General features: G+C 41.8%; 1 protein-coding gene across 1 annotated transcript in view; it reads left to right on the forward strand.

Moving 5' to 3' along the window:
- Positions 1-27,208, forward strand: part of SPRTN (SprT-like N-terminal domain) — a 247,050-nt gene that overhangs the window by 82,429 nt on the left and 137,413 nt on the right. Inside the window, exon 3 of the mRNA XM_044077081.1 lies at positions 1,357-1,485. Within this exon, the coding sequence (XP_043933016.1) occupies positions 1,357-1,485 (129 nt within the window). The remainder of the gene's footprint in view (positions 1-1,356; positions 1,486-27,208) is intronic.

Here is a 27,208-nt window from a genome sequence, read left to right on the forward strand (position 1 = left end):
TCACTTAAGAAAGATGAAGCAGTGTGGTACTTGCATTACAGCGGACTTTAGAGACTGAAATATTGTAATGTGCATGTTGTCTTGTGGTATGGATTGCCTTCATTATCCCCCTTTTGGATTTGAATATGGATTTAATTTGTTGTGCATTATTGATAATCTGCTGGCCATCTTATGTACATGGTTACGTAGTTATAAGTGTTGCATTTAATGCATTGTGCCTCTACCATGAATTGCAAGATTCTTACTATAATAGCTGAAGATTGCATGAGTTAACGTTAAGTTTATTTGAGGCACATGTCAAATAATACAGGAAGAGTAGCACGGGTTGGGGGCACATTTAGTATTGCACAGGGGATCTGTTGATTGACAGTCTAGCTGGATGATTGGTGTTTGTTAGAACCACTATATATTTACTGCTTCAGGAGTCTCTTTCCTGAAGCTATTCTATTGTAACAACTATTTCACACATCTGTGCTTTCTTTGTATGTCTTTAATATGCTTTCCCAAAGTCGATATATTTTTTTATAAAAACTTTCACCTGCTCTTTGTAGAACAAATGCCTTAGCATGTTTATTATTCACCTGAACTATTACAAGAAATAGCTGGGCCTCGGTTTAACATCTTATCCAACGGAAGACACTTTGTGAATACAGTATCTCCATTACCCTGCAGTATGGTGCCACTAGTGGAATTTAAATTTAGGTGCTTTGTGCAAATATTAGAATTCCTAGTATTGAAATGTGACCCTAGTGTCTTGCATAGGAACTGAACCCCATCACTGACTGATTTTCAGCATCAAAACAAGTGTGCAGAATGCTGAGTGACTAAAGACTTTCATCTTTTCCTGGTTAGGGGTCGCCGCAGCGGAACTCCGGACCGCTCATGATTGGCAGTAGACGTTTATGGTGCCGAGTTGTCAGCCCGATGCCCAACCTTCAAAGAAGGCATGCTCAGTCACGCTTGCACCTACCTGCATGTCTTTAACGTCCCTCGACCGCGGGGAGGACATGCAGACTCCACACAGAAGGTGCTCCAGCCGAGAATCGAACGGGAGAACCTCTTGCTGTAAGGCGACAATGCTAACCGCTGTACCGCCACTGCTGAAGAGAATGCTGAGTGACTGATAGTAATAAACTGAAGAGCAGAAAATCATAGTGACCAGATGGTAACTAGAAACATTAAAAGACTGTGATTTTGTTTATTGAAATGCTTTACTCTGTGCCCAATCCCCTGACAGTCACGGCATGCAAAGTAAGAATGTTTAAGTTGGTTGTGAAATGTACCTTATGAGACATGTTTATGGTAAATTCTTTACTTCATTTATTAATATTTTTATTTTATTTCTAATTCTTTTAGACACTTTTGCATGAAATGATTCATGCACTACTGTTTGTCACCAACAACAACAAAGACCATGATAGCCATGGGCCAGAATTCTGCAAACATATGCATCGAATCAATAACATGACTGGAGCCAAAATTACAGTGAGTGCATTTTAGTTGTACTGATAACAAATCTGCATTGTGCATAATGTTCAGGTCATTATAATTGGTTTTGAAGGCTTGTCTTTTTGATTATTCATGTGCTGCTTGATTGATTACCATCTGTGCGACCCTTCATGCCGCTTTAGTTGTATTCAGCATTGCTAAGCTCCAGATTACTAAACTTTGGTTGACCAAAAGCCTGAGTGATGAAAGGGTATATGTAATAAGATGTTGAAACAAATAATGGGTTGTTTATGTATTCATAATATTTAATTATGGCCAATTTACATTTACAGTCAGCTTTATGACTTAATCTGGATGTATTCTCACGTACTCTTCGCTTTGTCATACTGATCATCTATCAAACCAGAAGTAGACAAAATTCAGACAGCAACTGATGGTGCCAAAAAAAAAATTATTTTTATTTATTTGTTTGTTTAATGGGGTGGTGCACTGATCTCAAGGGACCATTTGCAGGCACAGTGCGGGTGAATAGGATCACATAAGACGTAACACACGATATTTACAAGTACAAGAATGTGCTAAAAAACATGTTCATATATTCAGATGCAGGAATATGCTACAGCATTTAGTTCAGGAAGCAGTTTGCAATGTTTAAAACATGGATGGAAAAATGAAATCATGCTTAGTAGAGCGTGATGCATGAATGGTTAAAGAGATGTGAACTGAAACTTAAAGATGAAAAGGTAATAATGGCCATTCAGGATACTGGACTTCATACACATTGGCTTACAAGGTTCATTGAAAATGTGGGAGAAATGGACAAATGCAGGTTCTCTAAAACACAATAGGAAACAACTGCACATTTTGTTACAGGATGTGGTACACTCTTGGCAGAGGGCCTGTATACTGAAAGGCACAATAATATGGCAAGACTGTTGTATTGGGGATTGTGCAAACACTACAATATAGAAGCAACCGAGGAGCATTGGAAACATGAAACACAAAGCATTGTAGAGAATGATGAAGTTTATATCACATGGGATCACCCATTTCCAGTAGTTCACAAATAGATGCGAGAAAACCAGATATAGCAGTCTATGAAAAATAAAAACAAAAGCAGCAGTGATTATTGAAATTGCTACACACGGTGATTACAGTGTCTTAAGTACAGACAAATTCATAAAATACTAGGATTTGCAAGCAGATGCAAGAACAATGTGGAAGAAAGATACCCAGACAGTTCTAGTAGTAGCAGGAGCAAAAGATGTAATAAAAAGAATTTACTGTCATACTTAAGTATGCTAGCAGTACATGTAACTGTGTAAAAATTACAGAAGGAAGCGATTCTGAGCACATTGCAGGTGTTGAAAAGGGCAGTCTTGGCTAACATCAAACAGTGAAACAGTAGTAATTGTATCAGCTCTATTCGAGCGCTGAGTTAGGAATGGAGTCCACTCCTGCAGTGGTGTTAGAAACCCAAAACATTTGAGAAATTAAACAGGCACAAGCTGTCTGCCACATAAGTAAAACTGATTTGCTGACTGAGTACATTTTATTTTATTTTACATTTGTTTAGCAAGAGGTTCTCCAGTTCAATCCTCGGCTGGGGTGCCTTCTGTGTGGAGTCTGCATGTCTTCCCTGTGGTCGCGTGGGTTTCCTCCGGGTGCTCCGGTTTCCTCCCACATCCCAAATACATGCTGCAGGTAGATTGGACACTCTAAATTGGCCTTAGGCATGAGTGTGTCCATGTGTGTGCCTTCCGTGGAAGGTTGGGTGCCTGGCTGGCAACTCGACACCGTAGAACTCGACTGCCAATCATGAGTGGACAGGTGATCCGCTGTGGCGACCCCTAACCGGGAAAAGCCGAAAGAAGAGGAAGAAGAATTTTACATTTGTTTATGATCTCTTCCATACTTTTTATGAACTGGAAATCTTCACTGAATACAGCAAAAGGGTATGTGAAGTTTGCTGTAGCTTCCTTGAGAACATCAGAAGTCTGAGCTTGCATTATCTTGAGCTGTCCTTTTGGATGAGATTTTGACCAAGGGTTGACCTGCCTGAAAATAGTCTTTTTTTATGCATGTGTTAACAAGGGAAGCCCACTGGATACAAATCTTTCTTTTCAGGGACACCCCATGGGAGTACTGTCTGATCAAGTGACTTGCTCAGAGTCACACAGTAGGCAAATGGAAGTGAAGGGGATCTAACCCTGTACTCTTAAACTTGTAGGAAGCGGCTTATTAATAGCTCAGTGCCTTAATTCTGTACTCTAAGTGGCAGCTGTTGATAGTAGTTGATGAAAAGCAGGTGAGTGCATTGTTTGTGTCCCTTTCCTGGTCTCATTATTTATGTACATAGAGTATGCCACCTGTTTGGCATCCACCATCAATACCTACTTTATTGCTGCTTGTAGTTACAGCTTGTAGCCACTAGGGGCTGCCACACTATAGGTTCATACTAGGCTATCTGCCCTAGGGCATTTATAAGCCTAGCCAGAGTATGTTTGGCTTTCGCCACCCATTTTAAATTAATTTTGCTATGCCCTTTTTCGAGGTTAGTATACTGTGCCTCTGTCTAACAGTGACACAGAAGTGATACCCGGGGTAAACCTACGATCTCCCATCCACTCATCAAGATTCCTCTTGAAAAGAGTCAATGAGGGACTCTGCCTAACCTGGACTGGGATTTTATTCCAGAGTGAAGGGAGCCTCTGGGTTATGAATCTGTCCCTCCAGCATGTCCTATTTATTTCAGTGCTGAGGTTCAAGTCTCTCGTGTAGCTTGATGGGATTTGGATTTTTGAGGTGCAGCATGTCCCTTAATTCGGGTTGGACATGGCCTTATACGTCAGGCACAGGTCACCTCTGAGCAGGCGGTATGCCACTGAGTAGAGCTGGAGTTTCTTTAACCGGGCAGCATATGGCATCTGTTTGAGCCCTTTGATCCTCTTGGTGAGGTACTTTTGGGGTCTTTCCAGTTGCTGCAGGTGTTTGGTAAGGTACATCCCAAAAGGGGTATTGTACTCAATTATGGGCCTGATGAGGGATGAGTAAAGAGGCACGATGACCTCCCCTAATCTAGATGTGAATCCCTTCATGATTAGGTGGGCTATATAAAATGTTTTTCTAACCACTTTGGCCACGTGGTTGTCAAATGAGAGATTGCTATCAACTTGGGTCCCCAGGTCCCTAATTACTTCTTCTGTACTTAATGGATTACCACCTATGTGGTAATTTGTGGGCACTTTGTTTTTGCCAAAGGGGATGACTATACACTTTTTGGCGTTTATTGAGGCCATGGCTCTGGCACCAGTTGTCTGTTTCTACGAGGCCCTTTTGGAGGATGCTTGTGTCGGCTGGAGAGTCGATTATGGCGCCCAGTTTGCAGTCATCTGCGAACTTGGTCAGCCACAGTCCTTCCGTGTTGGCCTGTACCTCCGAGAAATATATACCAAACAAGAGAGGTCCCAGGACTGAGCCTTGTGGGACGCCACTTGTAACTGGTTTGGAGTCTGACATGGCTCCAGCAATTCTAACCATGTGGGTTCTGTCCTTGAGCCAGTTTGCAACCCATCTAGTGACATAGGGGTTTATATTTAAGCTGGTGAGCTTATCTATAATGCCCGAGTGGGGTATTGTATCGAAGGCTTTTGCAAGGTCCAGATAGGCTGTGTGGACCACCTTCCCTTTGTCAATGGCCTTGGTGACTGTTTCAAAGAAGTCAACCAGGTTTAAGAGGCAGGATCTGCCCTTAACAAAGCCAAACTGGGTAGGATCCAGTGTCTGTAGGTCCCCAATATCTTTATTTATGAGGTCCATGATGATCCTTTCCATAGCTTTGCAGACCAAGCTAGTCAGGCTTATGGGGCGATAGTTTCCAGGGTCCGTTGAGGCACCACCTTTGTGGAGAGGGACCACTGTTGCTGTACGCCACTCTTTGGGTACATATCCTGTAGTAAGGCTGAGATTGAACAGTAGTTTTATGTTTGGGTTTAGCTCTTCTTGGAGTTCATGTAGGACGCAGCCTGGGACACCGTCTGGTCCCATTGATGCTGTGTTTTTTGCTTTGGAGAGGGCGGCTCCCACCTGAGCATCTGAGATGTCAGGGGGGCAGCACTCTGCTGGGATAGATATTTGCCCTTTTGGTCGGGAGGGGGGGGGAGAAGTTTGCGCTGAACCTGTCAGCTAGGATGTTGGCAATGTCTGTGGGATCAGTGTATTTTTTGTCATTTTGGACTAATTCTGAGCATATCTGGGAATTCCCACCCAGGTTCCTAACATAACTAAAGAAATCCTTGTGATTATCCTTAATGTCCTGTGCAATTTTTCTCTCGAAGCTGGCCTTTGACGATTTTATGAGTGCCCTTAGTTTTTTGCTAATACTGATCAGAGATGCCTTCCCTTTTTGGGATTTTGCTCTATCATGTAGTAGCTTCCTCCTTCTATTGTATAGTTTGTTTATGGCTGGGGTCCACCAGACAGGTCGTCTGCCTTTGGAGGATTGGGTCTTGGTTTTATGTGGGATTGCATGATCCATGCAGTCCTGAAGGTGTTCATAGAATGCATTTATAAAGGATTCTGCGGTCTGGGCCGTATTTTCCTCAGGCCCGGGGGCTTTGAAGGATTCCACCTCGGTTTTGAGGAGTGTGAAATTTGCTTTAGAGAAGTTTTTCACTGTGGTTTTCTGGGCAGGGGTGGGGTCAGGATGTGAATATCCAGTGAGATCAGTTTATGGTCTGATCTTACCAGTGAGGGATACACTTCTGGTCTGGAGCATAGAGTCCCCATGTTGGTGATGATCAGGTCCAGTATGTTTTCCCCTCTTGTGGGAGTGGTAACAAGTTGTTCCATAGCATTTGAGTTTATGAATTCTAGGAACCTTTGGGCAAGGGTGTTGGAGCTAGAGTAATGCTCCCAATCTATGTTTGGGTAGTTGAAGTCGCCCAATATAATGGTGTTCGGAGAGACCTTCATATTTTCCAGTGTTCTCAGGAAGGCCGAGTTGGGTTCCTGGGTTTGGGAGGGTGGTCTGTAGCAGGCTATAAACTGGAAGGCAGTTTAACCCACTGTTAGTTGCACATGGATAGTCTCTGATGCTTCGTGCTTTGCCACCAACCTGGAGGTGTGGGTATCTTTGATGAATATCGATACTCCCCCTCCTTTTGTGGTTCGGTCCAAGGCTGCAGCACTGAATGACCGTTTTGCCATTCCAAGCTACCTCCTGGAGTGCTCACATGTTCTCTTAATTGATTATTTTAATTAAAAGTCCAGTTGTCTTCTAGACTTTTTTTTTCAGAGTGATGAGTACCCATTTTTTTATTACTACAAGGCCATTAGTTTATGTGTTTAGTGCTGACTGTTGCTAGGGTATAGTTTTTAGAATTACTTTTTGTTTTTATTCAGTAAGTACTGTTCACCTAAAACTTTCTTGTGGGTTAGCTATTTTGAAATTGTGTTTTGTGCATCCTTCTCACCGAATAGCCATGACATGCAAATGCTATTAGTTCTCTTGCCCTTCTGCAGTTCTCAGTTTTGTATTTTATAGCAGAAATAAACAGGGTGAGTTTGTTCTGACTTTCTGTCTTCTGCTCGGAATGATTTCAGGTTGCTTACATTGTTGATTTGTAACGCATCAGAACTTCATTTTATTTATGTTTGTTTTCTGGAGTAGTACATTGATTCATAGGTGAGTAGTAGGCTAGCTCCACTTGTGGGCTATTTCAAGCCTAGCCAATTTCCCTTTTTGTGCTTGAATTAACCTATCCTGTTTGGTTTGGGATTTAGCCATCCAATGTTCAGTAATTATTACTCCTAATGAGAATAACTGGGATCATACCATAGATAATTTGAGGGGACCCATGTGTAGGCTAAAGCATTTAGCTGATCTTTATAAATGTCACTCTACTATATCAGGATGGAACCATGTTTAAATTACGAGGTTTTGATATTATGTAATTAGCATTGCTGATGTAATATTTTACGGTTCCCTATTTCTTCTTAGATCAGTGTCATCATAAAGTATAGTTTGGTTGGTTGATAATTTCATCACCTTAATGGAGTGTCCCTCATTTTACAAAACCGGTAGATATAAATGGCACCTTAAATTTTGATTTAATGTGCATGTGTACTAATATTGTAAAGATTTGCTCTTACTATTAATTGTCGATTTTGCAGTCAGTACTGCCAAATTTGACCTTGTGCCTAATTATTTTTGGAAGATTGGAGTGCAGTGCTGTACTACCTTAGTATTATGCCAGTCATGCTAAAGAAATTAAAAAATGCCACCAGTTGCAGTTAATGGTTATGCCACGCACCCATGTCTGTTAGTAATTTGTATGGACTAGAAGAGGAAAATTTCTAGTCACCGAACTTGTGTTTTAGATGACAATTTTTTTTTATTTTTTGCATATTTTTTTTTTTTTTTTTTTTTTTGTACATAAGTCAATTTTGGAATTGCAAATCCTGCAGAACAGTAAATGATTAGTAACATAATTGTTTCATATATACCTACATCTGTTTAGTAACCTAGCTAACTGGGTGGACAGCTGTCTTTACATATTCTATGAAAGGCACTCATCTTACATGCCTATTTATGTTGCTTTCTATTTTTCTAGCAGACATGGATGTCAGAGGCTGTGTGTGTATACAGCTAAACATACTTTGCCAAATATGCTCCTGATGATTGTAAATGCCACTGAACCCAGCTAGACTTTGTTGTTGGATGAATGAATGTGATTGCTCTTGCAGGGTCACTGTTTTCCTGGAATAGCATTTCACAGTCATCAGTCTGCTAAGACACAAGCTTTATTGTATTAAATGTGAACAGATTTTATTCTGATAAACTGTGCTCCGCTGAAAGCATGGTTAGTACAGCAAGTTAAAGTCACAAGCTTTTAATAAACTGCTTCCAGTAGAAAAGTGTTTGATTCCCTTAGCCTCCATTTGCCTAGTGTGTATGATTCTGCACTAGTTACATAACCAAAGCATATTCCAGGACAGGTAAGAAAATACATGAGTCAATGCTGACCATTTACAGGTACAGCCCAAGTGAACGAGCATTCACGATTAATATACAATGAGTTATTTAGCCACAAAGAAAAGACATAGCATTTACGTGTTGTACTTGTTTCGTTCTAATCTTAAGAAGAAAACCAAGAGGAAGTAGTAAATCTCATTTGCTCTGAAGAAAAGCTCAGTGGAGGTCTATGGCATATCTCCGGTAAAGTCCTGTTTCAAGGTAGAAAGGGTTTGCATTCTAACCCTATTGCTAGCATTTCTAATGCTTCAGAAGTTGTTTTTCAGAGGAAATATTTAATAGAAGAAATAAGTCAGGGTTTAAAAAAGTTAACTTCTTTTGACACTAACTATGACATATTAGCAAACTGTACTTTTAAAAAGGAATTCTGACTTTATATTCCTTTGCATGTTAGACACAAGTTAGTTCAAAGGATGCTGTATCTAGCCCTGTGGAATGTTGATATGGGGGAAGTAATCCTGAAAATGAAGAAGTTAAATGAGGATCTTTCTTTGAAGATGTTCCCAGTTTTTATTTCTTTACGCCTGTCTTTTTGTTGTTACTTTACTTTTTATAAAAGTTCATTTTGACAGGATTAGCTGAACAGATTGTGAAGAGCAGCAGTCCGCACATGATTTTATTGGTAGTGCTTCCTTCTTCTCTCAGGTTATCCCTCCTAGTCATGTTTTCTTTTCCCAAATGTGTACTCTTTAGATTTTAAACATCTACATTTAGGCTTTGTAAAGTATCTACCCATTGTATTGATTGGTATAAGTCTGTTAACCAGATTTTAATCAGGTTTTTATGTTTTCTGCAAAGTCTGATAAACAATAAGATCTGATGATGTCATTTTCATTCTTCCTTACAAATGGGTTCAGATCCGATCCTCAGATCTGACTCGGCCACATACACTAGACTTCAGATTCAGCTCTTGAGCTGCTTCCTCTACCCATAATGCCCTATTGCGTCCCCATTACCTCAGATTTCGTTTGCCACCATCATGGTTAGACACCGGTTCCACTCTTGAGCTAGTAAGGTTGATTTTTCCATTGTTATTATATATATATATATATATATTATTTTCTTTTTCTACTTAAACATCATTTTCATCCTTTCTTAACTCCCTCTTAGTTTTCGTTGGGCATTAGGGTGCTAGTATTTTTCTTCTCTACTATTGCCTTTTTTCTCCCTCAGTAGTTCTTTCTCTATACCATTGTTGGTATCTATTCTTCTCTACCTTTTTAGGTAAATCTGTAATACCATTGTTAGTATTTTCCTTTATTTACTGTATTTTCAAAAAAAAAAAAAATCTCTCTCTTGCATTTGTTTTCTTTCCATGAGTTCTATATACTGTGTTGCTTATCCACTATGTTGGAGAAACTAACAGGGTTTAAAAAATGCACTTCTTGTGAGCATAAGATCCCCAATTCAGATGCCCACAAGAAATGCGTTTACTGCTTAGGACCAGACCATCTCAATACAGCCAGTATGGTATGCCCAAACTTTAACCCTCGAGCTTTAGCCGACAGGTGAAATGAGCTAATTCTTAAAGGACTACTATCAGCTGCATTTGGGGCTCAAATCCACTGTAAGTCAGCTAAGCCAGTTTCTTTGGAAGCAAAAAAGAGGTCTCCTCCAAAGTCCCCTTGGGCTTCCTCAGAGCTGCTGGAGAAGATACGAAAAATTTTGGATCCGATTTCCTCAGATCCTATGTCTGGAAGTCTTCCTTCAGATCCTATAAGTACTCAGATCCAACAGTATTGGCTCTGATTGGGATCTGTCCACCCCCTTCTACTTCCTGTTCGGATCCCAAGCCTTCATATCCGAGAGTTAGTTCTTCCTACAGGAGCCATACCACATAATATACCGTTAAGCCTGTATCTCTCTCCTTGCCATTTTGGCTCTTCCAAACACTAAAAAAAATTCCAGGCCCTCTTCCACAGCGTCTTCCAGGAGTTTGTCAGAGGCGGATGTGGATAGGATGATTTGGAAATGTCTCTGGGCTCAAATCCAGATGGGAATCCTGCTAGCTCCATCCCCTCCTGGATCTCTGAGTCCCCCTTCAACGTCCGTACTATCTCCCTGTCTGATCGACCTGTGGTTTCATAGTCCAAGGATCCGAGATCCCCAACAGGTTCAGCGTCAGGTTTGAGGAAAGTTTCTTCCTTGGCGCTGACATTTTCTCTGATTTGTTTCTGCTATGATACCTTCGAATTAGAGTGGGTCTCTGAGCAGAGATGTTTATGCCAAATTTGAGGGGTTGGGCTTGGCTCCGACTTTGGATCTGTCTCTCCCTCTCTGAGATTCATCCTTGGGACAGCTTGGATCCGATTCTCCCCTTGTGGCTCAGATCCAGGGGTGGCCCTAACCTACCTGCTTTGGAGGAGTCTGCTCCGAGGAAGGAGGAAAGGGTTTCTCCTGGTCTTTTTGCTTTCAAGATGGCAGAAAGGGCTTTTTCTGGCCATAGAGAACAGTCTCCTCTTGTCTCAGATCCTACCCCTCTCCCCTCTTTGGTTCCGAAGTCTGAGCCCATCAGACCTATTCCACAGGGACAGCCAGTTTCAGGAGGTCTCCAGACAGTTCCCCTAGAGGAATTTCCCCTCTCTTCTGACACTTCCTCCAAACATCCCATGGAGGAGATCCTTTGGAGGAGGACGTGTAAGAGGAGACAGATTGACTCCCGATGGAGTCTGTCATGGAAGACAGTGATTTTGATCAGAGAGAGGGATACCCCAGATCGCCACCTGATGACATCTCCTTTGGAGATATTCTCGAGATCCTCAAATAGAAAAGTGGTTGGTCTTCCCAAGCTCCTTCTCTTGAAGAGTCAGCAGTTCTGAAGGCTTTCAGTTCTGTTTCCTGCTGGGCATGGAAGGAACTGAACACTGTCAAACCCGTCCCCAAGCACCCAGACAAATTTTTGGCTCCCCCTTCTGATAGACCCCACTTGAGCAAAGGTGTCCCATTTGATGCTATGGTGGTGGTGGTGGCAGCCACCAAGAAAAAGTTGGCAGAGCAGAGCTTTTCTGTCTTTCTGCCAAACAGAGAGTCCAGAGCTTTGGACAGATTTGGAAAGTGAGTTTGCGCCTCTGCTACCTTCTCATTGAGGTCTGTAAATTATTTGGCACATTTTACTAGGCTACAGAAAGATTTGACCAAGGAGTTATCAAATACGGTCTCTCTGAGTCCATGTCTGCTGAGCATTTAAAAAGACTTGCTCTCAACTGGCTGCTCTGCTGTCCATTTCTAACGCTTTGATGAGATTGAGCTTCCATACAGCAGAAGGTATTTCGTGAGCAGCCAGTTCAGGGAAGGCCATGAGGAGACGTGCGTGGATGCAGCTATGCGGTTTTGCAGAGCCCGTCAAGACGTCCTTTGTTAATGCTCCATTTGATGGCACTTCCTTGTTCGATCCCTCACTCAGGGACATACTTACCTGGAGTGAAACAAGAAGGAAACACTGTCTGACATGGGAATCAGGTTTTCCACCCTTCAACGGAGGTAGCAAGATGATGTGGTTCCATAAGTCTGAAGAACCTTTCCAAGATTTGAGTGGGCAGAATTCCTCCAGAGGCAGTGGAGGAAGCTTTAATGGTAGAAATTACCCTACAGGCAGAGGGGGCCCCGCAGAACTAGGACTTTAGAGACTCTTTTTCATATAGGCCCTATCAGTGCTCCTGAAGCGCTGTCTAACTGTTCAACTGTGGAACCAGTTGGGGGTCGATTCGTTTTGCATCTAGATGCCTGGACAGATATTGTAAAATATTCTTGGGTGCTAAGAATAATACCCTTAGGTTACTGCATACTATTTTCCCTTCTTCCTCTTCCTCAAATGAAGAAACTTCCCAGTGTTCCACCCAGTCAGAGGAAGTATGCAGCACAAAAAATACAAAAGCTGCTAGAGAAAAGAGTCATCCAAAAGGTTCCACCCGACCAGCTAGGATTTGGAACTTAATCACGCTTCTTTTTAGTGCCATAGAAAATAGGGGACCTCAGACCCATTTTGGATCTAATCAAGTTAAACCAGTAGGCAAAGAAGGTGAAATTCCAAATGGTTATGGTACAGTCCATCCTGCCTTTTCTACGCAAGGATGATTGGATGTGCTCCATAGTCTCCAAGATGAGTACTCAGTGGCGGCTCGTGCCATCGGACTTCAGGACTGCAGCCCCCCAACTGTGAAGAAAGAAAAAAACATTTTAAAAAATAAAATATTTATAAATTATTTCAGTTTTTTAAATTTTTATTTGTATACTACAGGCTGGCTGCTTTGCTTAGCTGCGAGTCTGACCGACTCTAATAAATCCCGGAACTTGAACTGCGCATGCTCGACGAGTTCCGGGTTTTAAAAAATATATATTTTTCTGTAAATCTGGACTGCTGTAAAAGTAGTCCAGATTAAGGAGAGAAGGTATCAGTGTGATGCCCAGAAGTCTATGCGGTTTAACCGCACAGTAAAGTGGAAGGGGATTGGACTGCCATGTCCGCAGTTACGTATATGACATGGATGGCTACTGACTGGTTCTCGCTCTCTTCTCACGATTTGCGTGCTGGGAAAAAGAGAGCGAGAAACAGTCAGTAGTAGTAGTACTACTTTGGTTGCTTAACTTGCTTTACAGAGAGACAGAGTTCGGAATCGGAACTTGTACTTGACTTCTTGTTACTTCGATGATCAGACAGTCACAGTGACAGACGGACAGTTTTTAACAAATTTGTAGGGTAGGTGTCCTTGTCCTGTGTTTACATGGCTAAACATTTTTTTTCTGCGCCAACTAATGTGCCCGACGGACGATACTCAGTTCTAAATCCTATAAACATTAAAAAAAAAAAATCAAGTATCTATCAATGTATGTTAATATTTGTTAAACTGAATCAATTTTTATTACACAAATTTGTTTTGGTTTTGAGGAGTAGAGAAGTTTGATTCTGGTTTAGATTTTAAGGTAATAGTTGATAACATGCTTAGAATCATGTGAACGCTGCTTTACAGTGATCAGTGTAGCATACTGCATGTTATCATTTGGAAGTGTACATTTTATAACCTATAAAAATAGAGATGATCTATGTATGGATATATAGATTTGTGAAATTAGTAGCCAGTCTGCGAGCTGCAATGATTAGCATGTCATGATGTGGTACACAGGATGTTCCAGAGAATTCCGATGTGACACACTGGATTTAGGGAAGTCATACTAATATGCTGTCTTTCTGTGTTACTTTTTAAGTTTCTTCACATGACACTTATTTCTTTGTTGTCATTATGTTAATTAGTCCCAGCTGATTGATGATGCTGGTTGTGGTAATATTTTTAATAACAAGGTCAAAGTGTAAGTAACATTGATGATGCAGGTATTGTGTAAATAAGTAACAGCAGTTTTAAGGAATGAATGTTGTAATGAGTGACAAAGTCTCAAACCCTGTTCACCAGTAACAGTGTATTCACATGTGCCACCTATCTGGGTTTTAGATGTTTTTATGTCAGGGCAGTGTTCCCATTGAGTTCATTGGGGGTGCATTTATTACCTAAGTTTGTATGGAACACAACTTTGGGTAGCTTGTGTAGTTCATTCAGTCTCATCAGCAGTTTCCTGCAGCTGCCGAGGTAAGTTGTAAGATTTTTATTTCTTTTTTTAATTGATAGTTTGTTAGTCTGATGCAACGTGGTTGTTTATTAGGGTAAGGATTGTTAGTTTTATTGTTTATTTAGATTTTTACATACTATATTTTAAATAAAATACATAATAAGAATTCAGTTAGTTTTGCCAATAATGTCATCTTCTAATAGATTAGTAGCAATAAGTATTTTATTAAGCCATTATTCTTTTGTTTAATTATGCTCATTCTAATCGGAGCAAATTTCACTTCTAGAGGGTTGATTTACGAGGCTGTTATTGTTTTTGCATGTCTTCAGTGGTATTCAAAACTACTTAATTGCATTGTAGAAGCCTCAACTCTGAAGGCTTCCACATTGCGCCCTGGTAACCTTGGTGGTTCATGGACTGCTCTCAAGCTATGGTTATACCCTGGGAGTGTCCATAGTTCGAAGAGCTGTTTCACTGGTGAAGCTGGATGCAAATGCAACAGTGCAGGGAGCAGCTATTAGTTCATATGTTCATACTAGGCTATCTGCCCTAGGGCATTTATAAGCCTAGCCAGAGTGTGTTTGGCTTTCGCCACCCATTTTAAATTAATTTTGCTATGCCCTTTTTCGAGGTTAGTATACTGTGCCTCTGTCTAACAGTGACACAGAATTGATACCTGGGGTAAACCTACGATCTCCCATTCACTCATCAAGATTCCTCTTGAAGAGAGTCAATGAGGGACTCTGCCAAACCTGGACTGGGATTTTATTCCAGAGTGAAGGGAGCCTCTGGGTTATGAATCTGTCCCTCCAGCATGTCCTATTTATTTCAGTGCTGAGGTTCAAGTCTCTCGAGCACGTAGCTCGATGGGATTTGGATTTTCTGAGGTGCAGCATGTCCATTAATTCCGGGTTGTACATGGCTTTATACGTCAGGCACAGATCGCCTCTGAGCAGGCAGTATGCCACTGAGTAGAGCTGGAGTTTCTGTAACTGGGCAGCATATGGCATCTGTTTGAGCCCTTTGATCCTCTTGGTGAGGTACTTTTGGGGTCTTTCCAGTTGCTGCAGGTGTCTGGTAAGGTACATCCCAAAAGGGGCATGTACTCAATTATGGGCTTGATGAGGGATGAGTAAAGAGGCACGATGACCTCCCCTGATCTAGATGTGAATCCCTTCATGATTAGGTGGGCTATATAAAATGTTTTTCTAACCACTTTGGCCACGTGGTTGTCAAATGAGAGATTGCTATCAACTTGGGTCCCCAGGTCCCTAATTACTTCTTCTGTACTTAATGGATTACCACCTGTGTGGTAATTTGTGGGCACTTTGTCTTTGCCAAAGGGGATGACTATACACTTTTTGGCATTTAGCTTGAGGCCATGGCTCTGGCACCAATTGTCTGTTTCTGTGAGGCCCTTTTGGAAGATGCTTGTGTCGGCTGGAGAGTCGATTATGGCGCCCAGTTTGCAGTCATCTGCGAACTTGGTCAGCCACAGTCCTTCCGTGTTGGCCTGTACCTCCGAGAAATATTTACCGAACAAGAGAGGTCCCAGGACTGAGCCTTGTGGGACGCCACTTGTAACTGGTTTGGAGTCTGACATGGCTCCAGCAATTCTAACCATGTGGGTTCTGTCCTTGAGCCAGTTTGCAACCCATCTAGTGATATAGGGGTTTATATTTAAGCTGGTGAGCTTATCTATAATGCCCAAGTGGGGTATTGTATCGAAGGCTTTTGGGAGGTCCAGGTAGGCTGTGTGGACCACCTTCCCCTCGTCAATGACCTTGGTGACTGTTTCAAAGAAATCAACCAGGTTTAAGAGGCAGGATCTGCCCTTAACAAAGCCGAACTGTGTAGGATCCAGTGTCTGTAGGTCCCCAATATCTTTATATATGAGGTCCATGATGATCCTTTCCATAGCTTTGCAGACCAAGCTAGTCAGGCTTATGGGGCGATATTTTCCAGGATCCGTTGAGGCACCACCTTTGTGGAGAGGGACCAGTGTTGCTGTACGCCACTCTTTGTGTACGTATCCTGTAGTAAGGCTGAGATTGAACAGTAGTTTTATGTTTGGGTTTAGCTCTTCTTGGAGTTCATGTAGGACGCAGCCCGGGACACCATCTGGTCCCATTGATGCTGTGTTTTTTGCTTTGGAGAGGGCAGCTCTTACCTGACCATCTGAGATGTCAGGGGAGCAGCACTCTGCTGGGATAGATATTTGCCCTTTTGGTGGGGAGGGGGGGGGAGAAGTTTGCGTTGAACCTGTCAGCTAGGATGTTGGCAATGTCTGTGGGTTCGGTGTATTTTTTGTCATTTTGGACTAATTCTGAGCATATCTGGGAATTCCCACCCAGGTTCCTAACATAACTAAAGAAAAGCCTTGCGATTGTCCTTAGTGTCCTGTGCAATTTTTCTCTCTAAGCTGGCCTTAGACGATTTTATGAGTGCCCGTAGTTTTTTGCTAATACTGATCAGAGATGCCTTCCCTTTTTGGGATTTTGCTCTATCATGTAGAAGCTTCCTCCTCCTATTGTATAGTTTGTTTATGGCTGGGGTCCACCAGACAGGACGTCTGCCTTTGGAGGATTGGGATTGCATGATCCATGCATTCCTGAAGGTGTTCATAGAATGCGTTTATAAAGGATTCTGCGGTCTGGGCTGTATTTTCCACAGGTCCGGGGGCTTTGAAGGATTCCACGTCGGTTTTGAGGAGTGTGAAATTTGCTTTAGAGAAGTTTTTCACTGTGGTTTTCAGGGCAGGGGGTGGAGTCGGGATGTGAATATCCAGTGAGATAAGTTTATGGTCTGATCTTACCAGTGAGGGATACACTTCTGGTCTGGAGCATAGAGTCCCCTTGTTGGTGATGATCAGGTCCAGTATGTTTTCCCCTCTTGTGGGAGTGGTAACAAGTTGTTCCATAGCATTTAAGTTTATAAATTCTAGGAACCTTTGGGCTAGGGTGTTGGAGCTAGAGTAATGCTCCCAGTCTATGTTTGGGTAGTTGAAGTCGCCCAATATAATGGTGTCTGGAGAGGCCTTCGTATTTTCCAGTGTTCTCAGGAAGGCCGAGTGGGGTTCCTGGGTTTGGGAGGGTGGTCTGTAGCAGGCTATAAACTGGAAGGCAGTTTTACCCACTGTTAGTTGCACATGGATAGTCTCTGATGCTTTGTGCTGTGCCACCAACCTGGAGGTGTGGGTATCTTTGACGAATATTGATACTCCCCCTCCTTTTGTGGTTCTGTCCAAGTTTTGGGGCCGAAAAGCATGGTATGAGTTATAACCTGGTAGTGCTGGGGTGCTCTCAGGAGCCTTGAACCAGGTTTCTGTTACTGCACAGATATCGATGTTCTCCATGCTAAGGAGAGTTTCGAGTGCGTGCATCTTGAGGTTTAGACTTCTGGCGTTGAGTAGCATTACTCTTAGTTTCTTATCCCTTGTGATACCTATGGAGGTGGGTTTGTCTTTTGAGCCTTGCCTAAAAAAGGCACTATGGGGGTAGCAAGAGCCTTTGCCAATATCCGAAAGCCCAGGGGTGACAGGTGCAAGCCGTCCCTAGCGAAGCATCATGGCTTGTCGAGCATGTCATCCCAGGCTGACAGGCATTGGATCCCCTTTGAATGACACCAATACTTAAGCCAGTTGTTGAAATTGATCATCTTGTCTTCATATTGTGGCATCATTCTTGGTGAGGGTAAGATGCTACTCAAGGTCAGGGTCATACCTCCCCGGGCTACATGCTTAGAGAGCTCCTCTGTGTCTCTTTTCATGTAGTCCAGGGAGGTATGTCTCTGGTCATTCACACCAGCATGGACAATGACTGAGTCATATTTGTACTTGCCTTGGAGTGACCTGAGTGCTTGTGTTATGTGGCAGATCCTAGCGCCTGACAGGCAGCTCACTGTGACCTTCTCCTTGTTCAGCCTGGTGAGCGGGACGTCAGTGTGCCTGACGATAGAGTCACCTATTACAAGTGTATCAGGTGTGTTGTTTAGCCTTAAGGGCTGTGACTGTTCGGCACACTGGCTTTGTGAGCTATGTGTTGCACGTGTTTTGTTTTGGGGTAGTGGTTGCTTTGGTGTCTGCTTTGGAGGTCTCTGCTGCTTAGGCAGATTTTTATTTAGAGCTTCCGAGTATGTTTTTGTGTGTTTGTGTTTGGTTTGCTGTCGTGGTAGGTCTATGTGAGACTGGAATTGTAGTGAGTGTGGTTTCCTTCTCTTCCTGACTGGTTTCGCCAGTACTGAGTTGAGAGAGCTTAGCCTCCAGTATGGCTATATGGTTGCATCTCTCACATGTGTTGGAATTTGTTGGGAGGAGGAGAGTGTACATGAGGCAGTTGTAACATTGCCTCAAGATTCCCAGATTCACCAGCTGGACCGGAGAGGAGATTGACAACTGACCTTTGGACGTGCTAGAATAGTATTGGGAATTCCTTTATAATTGGAAAAAAAAGGGCCAGTGGGGAACGAGGTACTCAATGGGAGTTTGTCAGGGTGTAGTGCTTTTAATATTTTAGTGCTGACTTGTATAATTGCTTTAGTGAGCAAGTGCCAGGTAACTTAAATGCAATGTGTTACAGGTAACTTAAATGCAAAAACGACAAACAGTAACTTTCTTTCAAGTGAAGCAAGGAAATAAGTACAGTAAGCAATGCAGATATCACTAGGGATCCGCAGAAGCGCTGAAAAGCCGCATTTTAGGTGGAATTAGCATTTCAGGGAAATAACAAGCAAACAAACAACAAGCATACAAATAAAGCTGGATTCATCAGGCCTGGATCTAGTCTATGCTACAGCAAACAAGGTGTACCAATTTCAGTAAGGAACAGTTCAAATATGCAGGCACTATAAGCCTTTAACCAGAAATTCCCAGCTCAGAAGGGCAGAGTCCAGCCTCTCCTCCCACAAGAGTGCAGACCACGAACCCTTTTAATGTAAAATAACTGGCCTGAAGCCCAAGTGCTTAAACCAGAATTAATACACTTTTAGAATAACAGACACTGAGCCCTCAATCAGCAGTTCCCAACTTAGCAGGATGTAAGCTACCTGTCCTGCCACCACAGTGCAGGCCACAAACCTTCCTAATGTAAAACAACTGGTCTGAAGCCCAAGTGCGTAATCCAAAAGACTTAGAATGATAGCTGCACTTTAATCAAGTTACTACCAAGCAGTAATAAATACAATTGAATACTTTAAAGAATGCCTGGATTAGTGCTCAAGTTATACAAACAAAGCTAGATTCAGCATGCCTGGATCTAGTCTATGGTACAGCAAACAAGGTGTACCAATTTCAGTAAGAAGCAGTTTAGATATGCAGGCACTATAAGCCTTTAACCAGAAATTCCTAGCTAGAAGGGCAGAGTCCAGCCTCTCCTCCCACAAGAGTGCAGACCACGAACCCTTTTAATGTAAAATAACTGGCCTGAAGCCCAAGTGCTTAAACCAGAATTAATACACTTTTAGAATAACAGACACTGAGCCCTCAATCAGCAGTTCCCAACTTAGAAGGATGTAAGCTACTTGTCCTGCTACCACAGTGCAGACCACAAACCTTCCTAATGTAAAACAACTGGTCTGAAGCCCAAGTACTTAAGCTAAAAGGCTTAGAATGAGTTACACCAAGCAGTAATAAATACAATTGAGTACTTTTAAGATGACGCAAAAGCAAAATAAAGTAGGAAGAAACACAAATACAGTAAAAGCAGATAATTTCTTTTTTTTTTTTTTTTTTGAGTGAGCAAATGAGATGGGCCCAGGAGTTACAGGACAGAAACAAGTGCAAATGCAGGCCTTCAAATCAGAAAGTTGAGAGAGATGGAAGACCGCCCAAACGGCCAATAACTACAAATTCTGGGCCAGAACCACTCCTTATGTGGTAGACAGGTTACCTAGTGCTTACCACTCCCACTGATAAGCTAGAAGGCTTCCCTCCAACACAGAAAGGCTTGGGGGCTCAGAAGTTTTCAAATAGTCCTGCATACAGCAAATCTGTATCTGGAACACTAATTACAGGAAAGGTAGGAAACAGGCTTACAATTTTTTTTTATTTTTCAGAAAAGTAGCAAAAACAGTAATAAAAACAATTCACATGCAGTGCAAGCTGGCACACTTGAGTAAGTAGCAATATTAGTCCACACACAGTTTGAAAAAAATGTAATTAAATTAAAAAGGACTAAAAGCAAGTGCAGAAAGGGTTTATTTGGTAGAATGCGGTAAAGAGATGGGACTGGGGGAGTGTCCTAGATCAAATCTACAGTGGGGCGGGCACTGCAAAAGCCACCAAATTTAAACTACAACCAAGAACAGGGAGGGAGGTGGGGAAGAAAGTTTCAACAGAGATGTGAGGAATCAGAGTGCAAATTATAAAACCAAAAACATATATACTGATCTCTGTATATTTGCAGAGCACTAAGACAACAGATATCTAAGCAACAATTTAGCTCTATAATACAGAAAAATATACTCGGCTCTATATATTTGCAGATAGTGTTGTAAGGTTGTCTGTCAACACTTTATTGATGTGCTCACACCTGGCAATGACAGCAGCAGCAGTATAACACAGCAGAGCAATTCAGAAAAATCCATTAACTTTATTAAATAATTAGTACATTTGTAGATTAGTAGGTTAGCCTATATAAAGTGTTAATAAGCTGTTCTTATCTATTTTATTTTGTCTCTAGCTTTGTAGTTTCAGTTCTAAGGTAGCACATTCTCAGTTTACACTATAGTGTTAAGGGGAAGGGGGACTTGGTTAAAGGAACGAGTTTAATGCTTTTATTGCTCTTAACAGAACCACCCTTTGTAACTACTCCCTTGCTCCAAATAACTTGACTATATATAAATAATGAATGTTTTTGGAAATGTTTCATTATACTCAACTAGGATCACTTTTTTGTATGTTTCAATAAAGGATATTCTGTTTTTAACTCATCTGTGAATTACCTGATATTTTCTATTTTATTATTTTGGAGTATGTATTTTACAGTTCGATTTTTATTAGTGAACTAGGTGCATAACATAATTTAATGAGTCAACTTCACTCCCTCCACACTAAGAAGTTTATTCTTTGTTTGGTTTAATTTCCAGTAACTACATCCCACTTTGTAAAATGTAAATGGTTTATCATTCTACACCTTGTAAATATTTTCTTTCTTTACTTCCATCTTTCTCTCTCGCTCTCTCCTTTTTTATGTTAACCTCATCTTTTAGGTTTTGTGTTATTCCTCATATGGTTTGCAGTACTAAGTCTGCTAAATCTGCATTGCCTTTGCCATGAAACTCTCACATCCCAAGAGAACAAACACACTGCTCCACAAGTTGACACCTCCTACCATCTTTAAATAAGCTGCTTTGCTTTCATTTATATTTTCTATAGTAATATTCATCTGACAGAGTGAACCTGATTAATGATGGAATGCACTAGATGAACCTTATTTATTTTTGAAGCAGTCATACCTAACTAATCGTAATACTTTCTTTAAAACCACAATATGTGTTTTGTATCTAATCTATCTGAACATTGAAATGTTCAATTTTCATTGATAGATTTGAACTTGGAGCAGTAGCTTTGTGATCCCATTTTGATTCTCTTCCAAGCAACAAAACAGCAGGTCGATTATTGAGACACCACCTCCTCTTTATTCTGTCCTCCTCAAGTTACCAATCGATGATTGAAAATCTTTTATCAAATTTAATGGGGGTTGCTTTTTTTCTGTGAGGACTGCAGTGCTTACAGGACAGATTGCCAAAATCAAGACCAATTGCTCATGCAGAATATAGTTCTCTCTAACAGATAACAATAAAGCCATGTAGAAAATGTCTGCATAACAATGTAATGTGTGCGAATGTGAATGTATGTCTCCTTACCAGCATATACATCCCTTCATCCAAATGCTTCTTTATCTCTGTGTGATACAGTCAAAGGTGTAGTGTAGCCAGGCATATTTTTCTATTTAATGGAACATTTTTCCTGTGTATCTCACACAAACATGGTGGCTTTCTGAGGCTAGAACATTTCTATAACTGTCTAAAGTGTGCTACATAGCTCTATACAAACTATGAATACTTCTACAGTGTGTGGTGTATAATATATGTGTGTGTGTGTGTGTGTATTAGTTGTAGGAGGCTACAGCTGCTGACACAATGATAAGCACACGAGGAACAACATTTGAAGAAATGTGTGCATTCCAAATGCAAAACAGGCTGAGGGGTCAAGAATATGAGATTGAGAATACAAAATCAAATTTTTATGGCTACACTCCTGGAAACAGTGCACTTCAGATTAACAGATGAAAACGAAATTTAGTGCTGCAAGTATTATTTGTGAAAATTCTACACAACTACCACCTTCAAAGTTTTCAAGGTAACAATGACTTGTTAGCCTGTCTAAATACAAAACTCACCCTAAAGTTTGCAACTTTTCGTCAAAGATACAAAACTTAATGATTTTTAGACTATAGGCCTCATTTTGTGTGCTCAACACAAGCTCAGCTCTATATCTTTGTGTTGTAAAAATTTGAAAGAAATTATTTTGAACTGATTATTGTCTGAAAACTAAAGATTTGTGACCGGGTGAAGTGCAGAGTCTGTGTGCTTAGAACGTTGTTATTAATGTGATAATTTGTGGGGACATCTCTCTCCCCAAAGGGGATGATGATGCATTTTTTTGTTTTCAGCTTGAGGCCATGTTTCTGGCACCAGTCACTTGTTTGGGTGAGACCCTCTTGGAGGATGTCCGCATCATTAGAGGAATTTATGATGGCTCCCAGTTGCAGTCATCTGCTAACTTGGTCAGCCATAGCCCACTGGTTTTGGCCTGTACCTCAGAAAAGTATATCCCAAATAACAGAGGCCCCAAGACCGAATCCTGGGGTATGCCACTCGATACAGTTCTACTGCTTGAGGTGGCTTCTCCTATTTAATCTGGTATTTCTATTTAAATGACCTTGAGTCCCTACTACAGCTGATCTGTTACAGTTATGAAGTAGACTTTAATGACACTATTGTAAATTAGAAACTGTTATAACAATATTTACCAACTCAGTTTGTTTGGAAAATTAACGACTCTGCAGTCTTCTTTATTAATTGTCTGTGTAACAATTGCTGTGATGTTTAGCCAGCTCCATTGCAGTAATGTAAAATCCCTAACAGTAACATTCAGTAGTAATTTCAGTCACTGTCCTATTTAGCCTATGTGTGTGACATAGTAGATGTTCATCGTGTTTCACTGTTGCAGTCATTACACTTGAGTTATCCTGCTGGCAGGCTACCCGCAGTCGGCCTGAATTCCAAAGTCTAGGTCCAGTGTCGGTTGCTGTCGTCTCTTCCCTGACGTCAGTGCGCCAGGGGTATAAAAGATGCAGCCGACGCCATTTTCTTATGTCTTTCTTGCCGCGCGGTGCCTGAAGCATAAGCAGTTCGCAAGTGCCGGTCGGCCAACTCCTGAGATTTTCATAAACGAATTTCAGATCCGAAGTCTTCATTAAAGCTAAGTACCCCTGGGGAAATTTTTTCTTGCTCCAGTCCGATGTCAGAAAAAGTTAACAATTGTATTTCTTGTGGGAAGCAAATACCTCATAAGGATTTTCATTCTTATTGTATTCCTTGCCTAGGCCCTGATCACAATGTTGCTAGCTGTCGGTTTTGTGCTAGATTTAACCAATGCACTATTAAGCGTCGGAATGATTTTGCCTTTCATTACTTTGGCCGAAGATTCAGTTATATAATGCCGTCAGAATAGCCGATGACCGGAGTTTATAAAAAGCACAAGGAAAAAGAAAAGGACAGGCATCCGAGGTCCAAAACTGACGACGAGGCTTCCGCTAAGCCAGTTGCCGGTTCTCAGTGAGGCGCTTTCGCAGCCCCTGGTGCCCGCTACCTCAGAGCCACAGGCCGCTGACGACTCCCACGTGGATCCAGCTAGGCCTCTGGATACTCAAGGTATTGGACACTCGGAAACTATTCCCTCAGATGGGTCTGGAGCCGCTGGGCAGGCATCTGCTTCTGAGGGTATTTTCAGACCTACACAGTTATATGTAAAGCCTACTTCAGCTTCCAAAGCAAAGACTAAATCAGTTCTAAGGACAAAGAAACAAGTACAGCATTCTCCTGGACAGACTGCTATGCCTAAAAAACAGATGCTCAAAATGGCCGAAGACCTAATTACCTTGATCAGGGTTTCCCATCCCCCTCCTGACAAGAGGCCTAGGCAAGAGACAGAATATTAATCTTCAGATCAGGTTTCCATTTCCTCCGATTCCTCTTCTGAACAGGAATACTTTCTTCCTCCTTATGAGGATTCTGATGCTGAAGAATCTATCCCTTCAGCCTCACCGCCTGAGGATTATTCTTTTGGGGAAACCCTGCATACCATGAGGGAGCACTTTCACTGGGAGAGCCAAGACTACTCCGAATCTAAGAAAAGGTGTAGAGATTTTCTTTTACTACCTCAACACAGGCCTTTGGCTATTCCTCCTGTGTTAGACATTGTAGATGATGTATTTCCAGAGTCCGGACTTTCTCCTGACTCTTTACCTCTTGCCCCTGTTAAACCAGACAGATACTACAGGGTTCCAGATTCACATAAATTTCTTTATAAAAACCCTGCTGCTGACCCAGAAACTATTTCTCAGGGTCCTAAAGGGGTCAAGGCTTCTACTGCAAAAAAACCCTATCCCATCTGATAGAGATTCAAGGGCACTAGACAGATGGGGAAAAAAGGTTTACACTTCTGCTACTTTAGCTGTGAGGGCTTTAAATTGTCAATTTCATATGCTTAAATATCAGCAATACTTAATGTCACTGCTAAAACAGAAAATGTCAGATTCTGACTGTGCAGAAAATAAGGAAATGCAGGATTTATTGCATGCAACTGAACAAGTTGGAAAACATACATTGCAATGTGGTTTTGATTCTCTGGAGGCCTTTTGCAGGGCTGCAGTTACGGGTTCTGTCATTAGGAGGCATGCTTGGTTAAAGGAACAGAATCTGCCTGATCATGTTAAAGCAAAATTATTAGATGCTCCTTTACAGCATGATACCTTATTTGGTGGCAAAAGGTATGCCAGACCTGCCACGCAATCACTGGGCAGAAGCACAAAAACAAATTTCATCCCTCATGGACATATGGGCCATTCAGCAAGTACTACAGCAAGAGCAGGGACAAGGATTTTACTCAAGACTTTTCTTGGTACCCAGAAAAGACAAAGCGTGGAGACCAGTACTGGACCTGTCTACTCTAAATACATTTCTGGACGTTCCAAAATTCAAAATGTTGACTCTGCAGCAGCTTCTGCCCATGCTGGGCAAGAAGGCTTGGCTTGTATCTTTGGACCTAAAAGAGGCATACCTGCATATTCCAATCAGACAATCTTGCAGAAGATACCTCATATTCATAGCTGGCTCAATGCACTACCAATTTTCTGCACTGCTCTTTGGCTTATCTACTTCGCCCAGGGTCTTCACAAAATGCCTGGCACCAGTAATTGCATTTTGCAGACAAAGAGGAATTCAAATATATCCTTACTTGGACGATTGCCTTATTCAAGCAGAGAACAAGGACATTCTACTAAAGCATCTGACGTTTGTAAAAAGATTACTAATTTGCCTAGGGTACACAGTAAACGAAAAGAAATCAAAACTAGTACCCTCTCAAGAGATAATATTCCTGGGTGCAAGCTTAAGTACAACTGCCCAGATGGCTTATCTCACGCCAGACAAACAAAGGCAACTGACTTCTTACTTCAAAATGTTGGCAACAAAGATCCAGTTATCTGCAAGAAATATTCTGCAGGCTTTGGGCTTCATGGCATCCTGCATTCTGCTAATTCCATATGCCAGACTGCATATGAGGAAACTACAATGGTATCTAAAAAGTGTTTGGACTCAACATTGTCACAGCCTGGAAACTTTAATTACCCTCATTCTTTGCCTGCAACAGGAGTTTTGATGGTGGACACAGACCTGCCACCAAAACAAGGGATAGCCACAGCCATTCACCCTACCCACAGCCAGGCAGTCAATAACAACAGATGCTTCAGACTTTGCCTGGGGGGCTCACATGGCAGGAAAATGTATTCAGGGCACATGGCCCACAAGCCAAAGGCATCTTCATATCAATCAAAAAGAGATGCTAGCTGTTCAGAATGCCCTGATAGCTTTCAAGGATCTACTCCATCCAGGACAACTACTGATAAGGACGGACAATACTACAGTCATGTGGTACATAAACAGGGAGGCACTCATTCCTACCCCCTATGCAGACGAGCCATGACTTTGTGGGACACAGCATTGACTTATCAAGTACACCTGCAAGCACAATTCCTGCCAGGAAAGAAAAATACTGTGGCAGATGAACTAAGCAGAAACCTCACGGATCCCCACAAGTGGAAACTGGATCCACAAGTCTTCAGCATGATAATAAAGAAATGGGGATGCCCAGACATAGATCTATTTGCCTCCCCTCACAACTGCCAACTACAGAGATTCTGCACAAGGACTTATCACAAGCAAGCATGGAAAGTGGATGCTCTATCATTCAGCTGGAAAACCCTAACAGTATATGCCTTTTCTCCTCTGCCTCTCCTCCCCAAGGTACTCCTAAAGATCAGACAAGAGAAGCCAAAAATGATTCTGATTGCTCCAGACTGGCCCCGCCAGCACTGGTACCCAATCCTAAAGAACTTGTCTCAAAGCCCAGCCTGGACATTGCCTCTAATTCCTCATTTACTGACCCAATGAAACAATCAGATCCTGCACAGCCAACTCAGAACCCTAAATCTGGCAGCATGGCGGATAATGTAGCCATTCAGAGCACACCTCTCTCTAAAGCAGTGATGGATGTTATTTTGGAGGCCAGGAGACCCAGTACCAGAAAATCTTATGCAGAAAAATGGAAAAGATTCTGTGCTTGGAACCAGGCACAAGGAATTGACACGTTTGTACCAAATATTCCTCAGATTTTACAATACCTAACTGAGATGCTGGACAAAGGCCTATCCTTTTCATCAATTTAAAATCCATGCCTCTGCCATTTCAGCTTATTACAATACGGAACCACCAATTTTTTCACATCCGTTGCTAAGGTAGTACCTCAGAGGGGCCAAAAACATAAGACCTCCAAGGAGAGCACCAATACCTGCATGGGACCTCAATTATGTCTTGGAAAAA

The sequence above is a fragment of the Protopterus annectens genome, chromosome 1.part1 (assembly GCF_019279795.1).
Source record: "Protopterus annectens isolate FY-2018-M chromosome 1.part1, PAN1.0, whole genome shotgun sequence".
Lineage (NCBI taxonomy): Eukaryota > Metazoa > Chordata > Ceratodontiformes > Protopteridae > Protopterus > Protopterus annectens.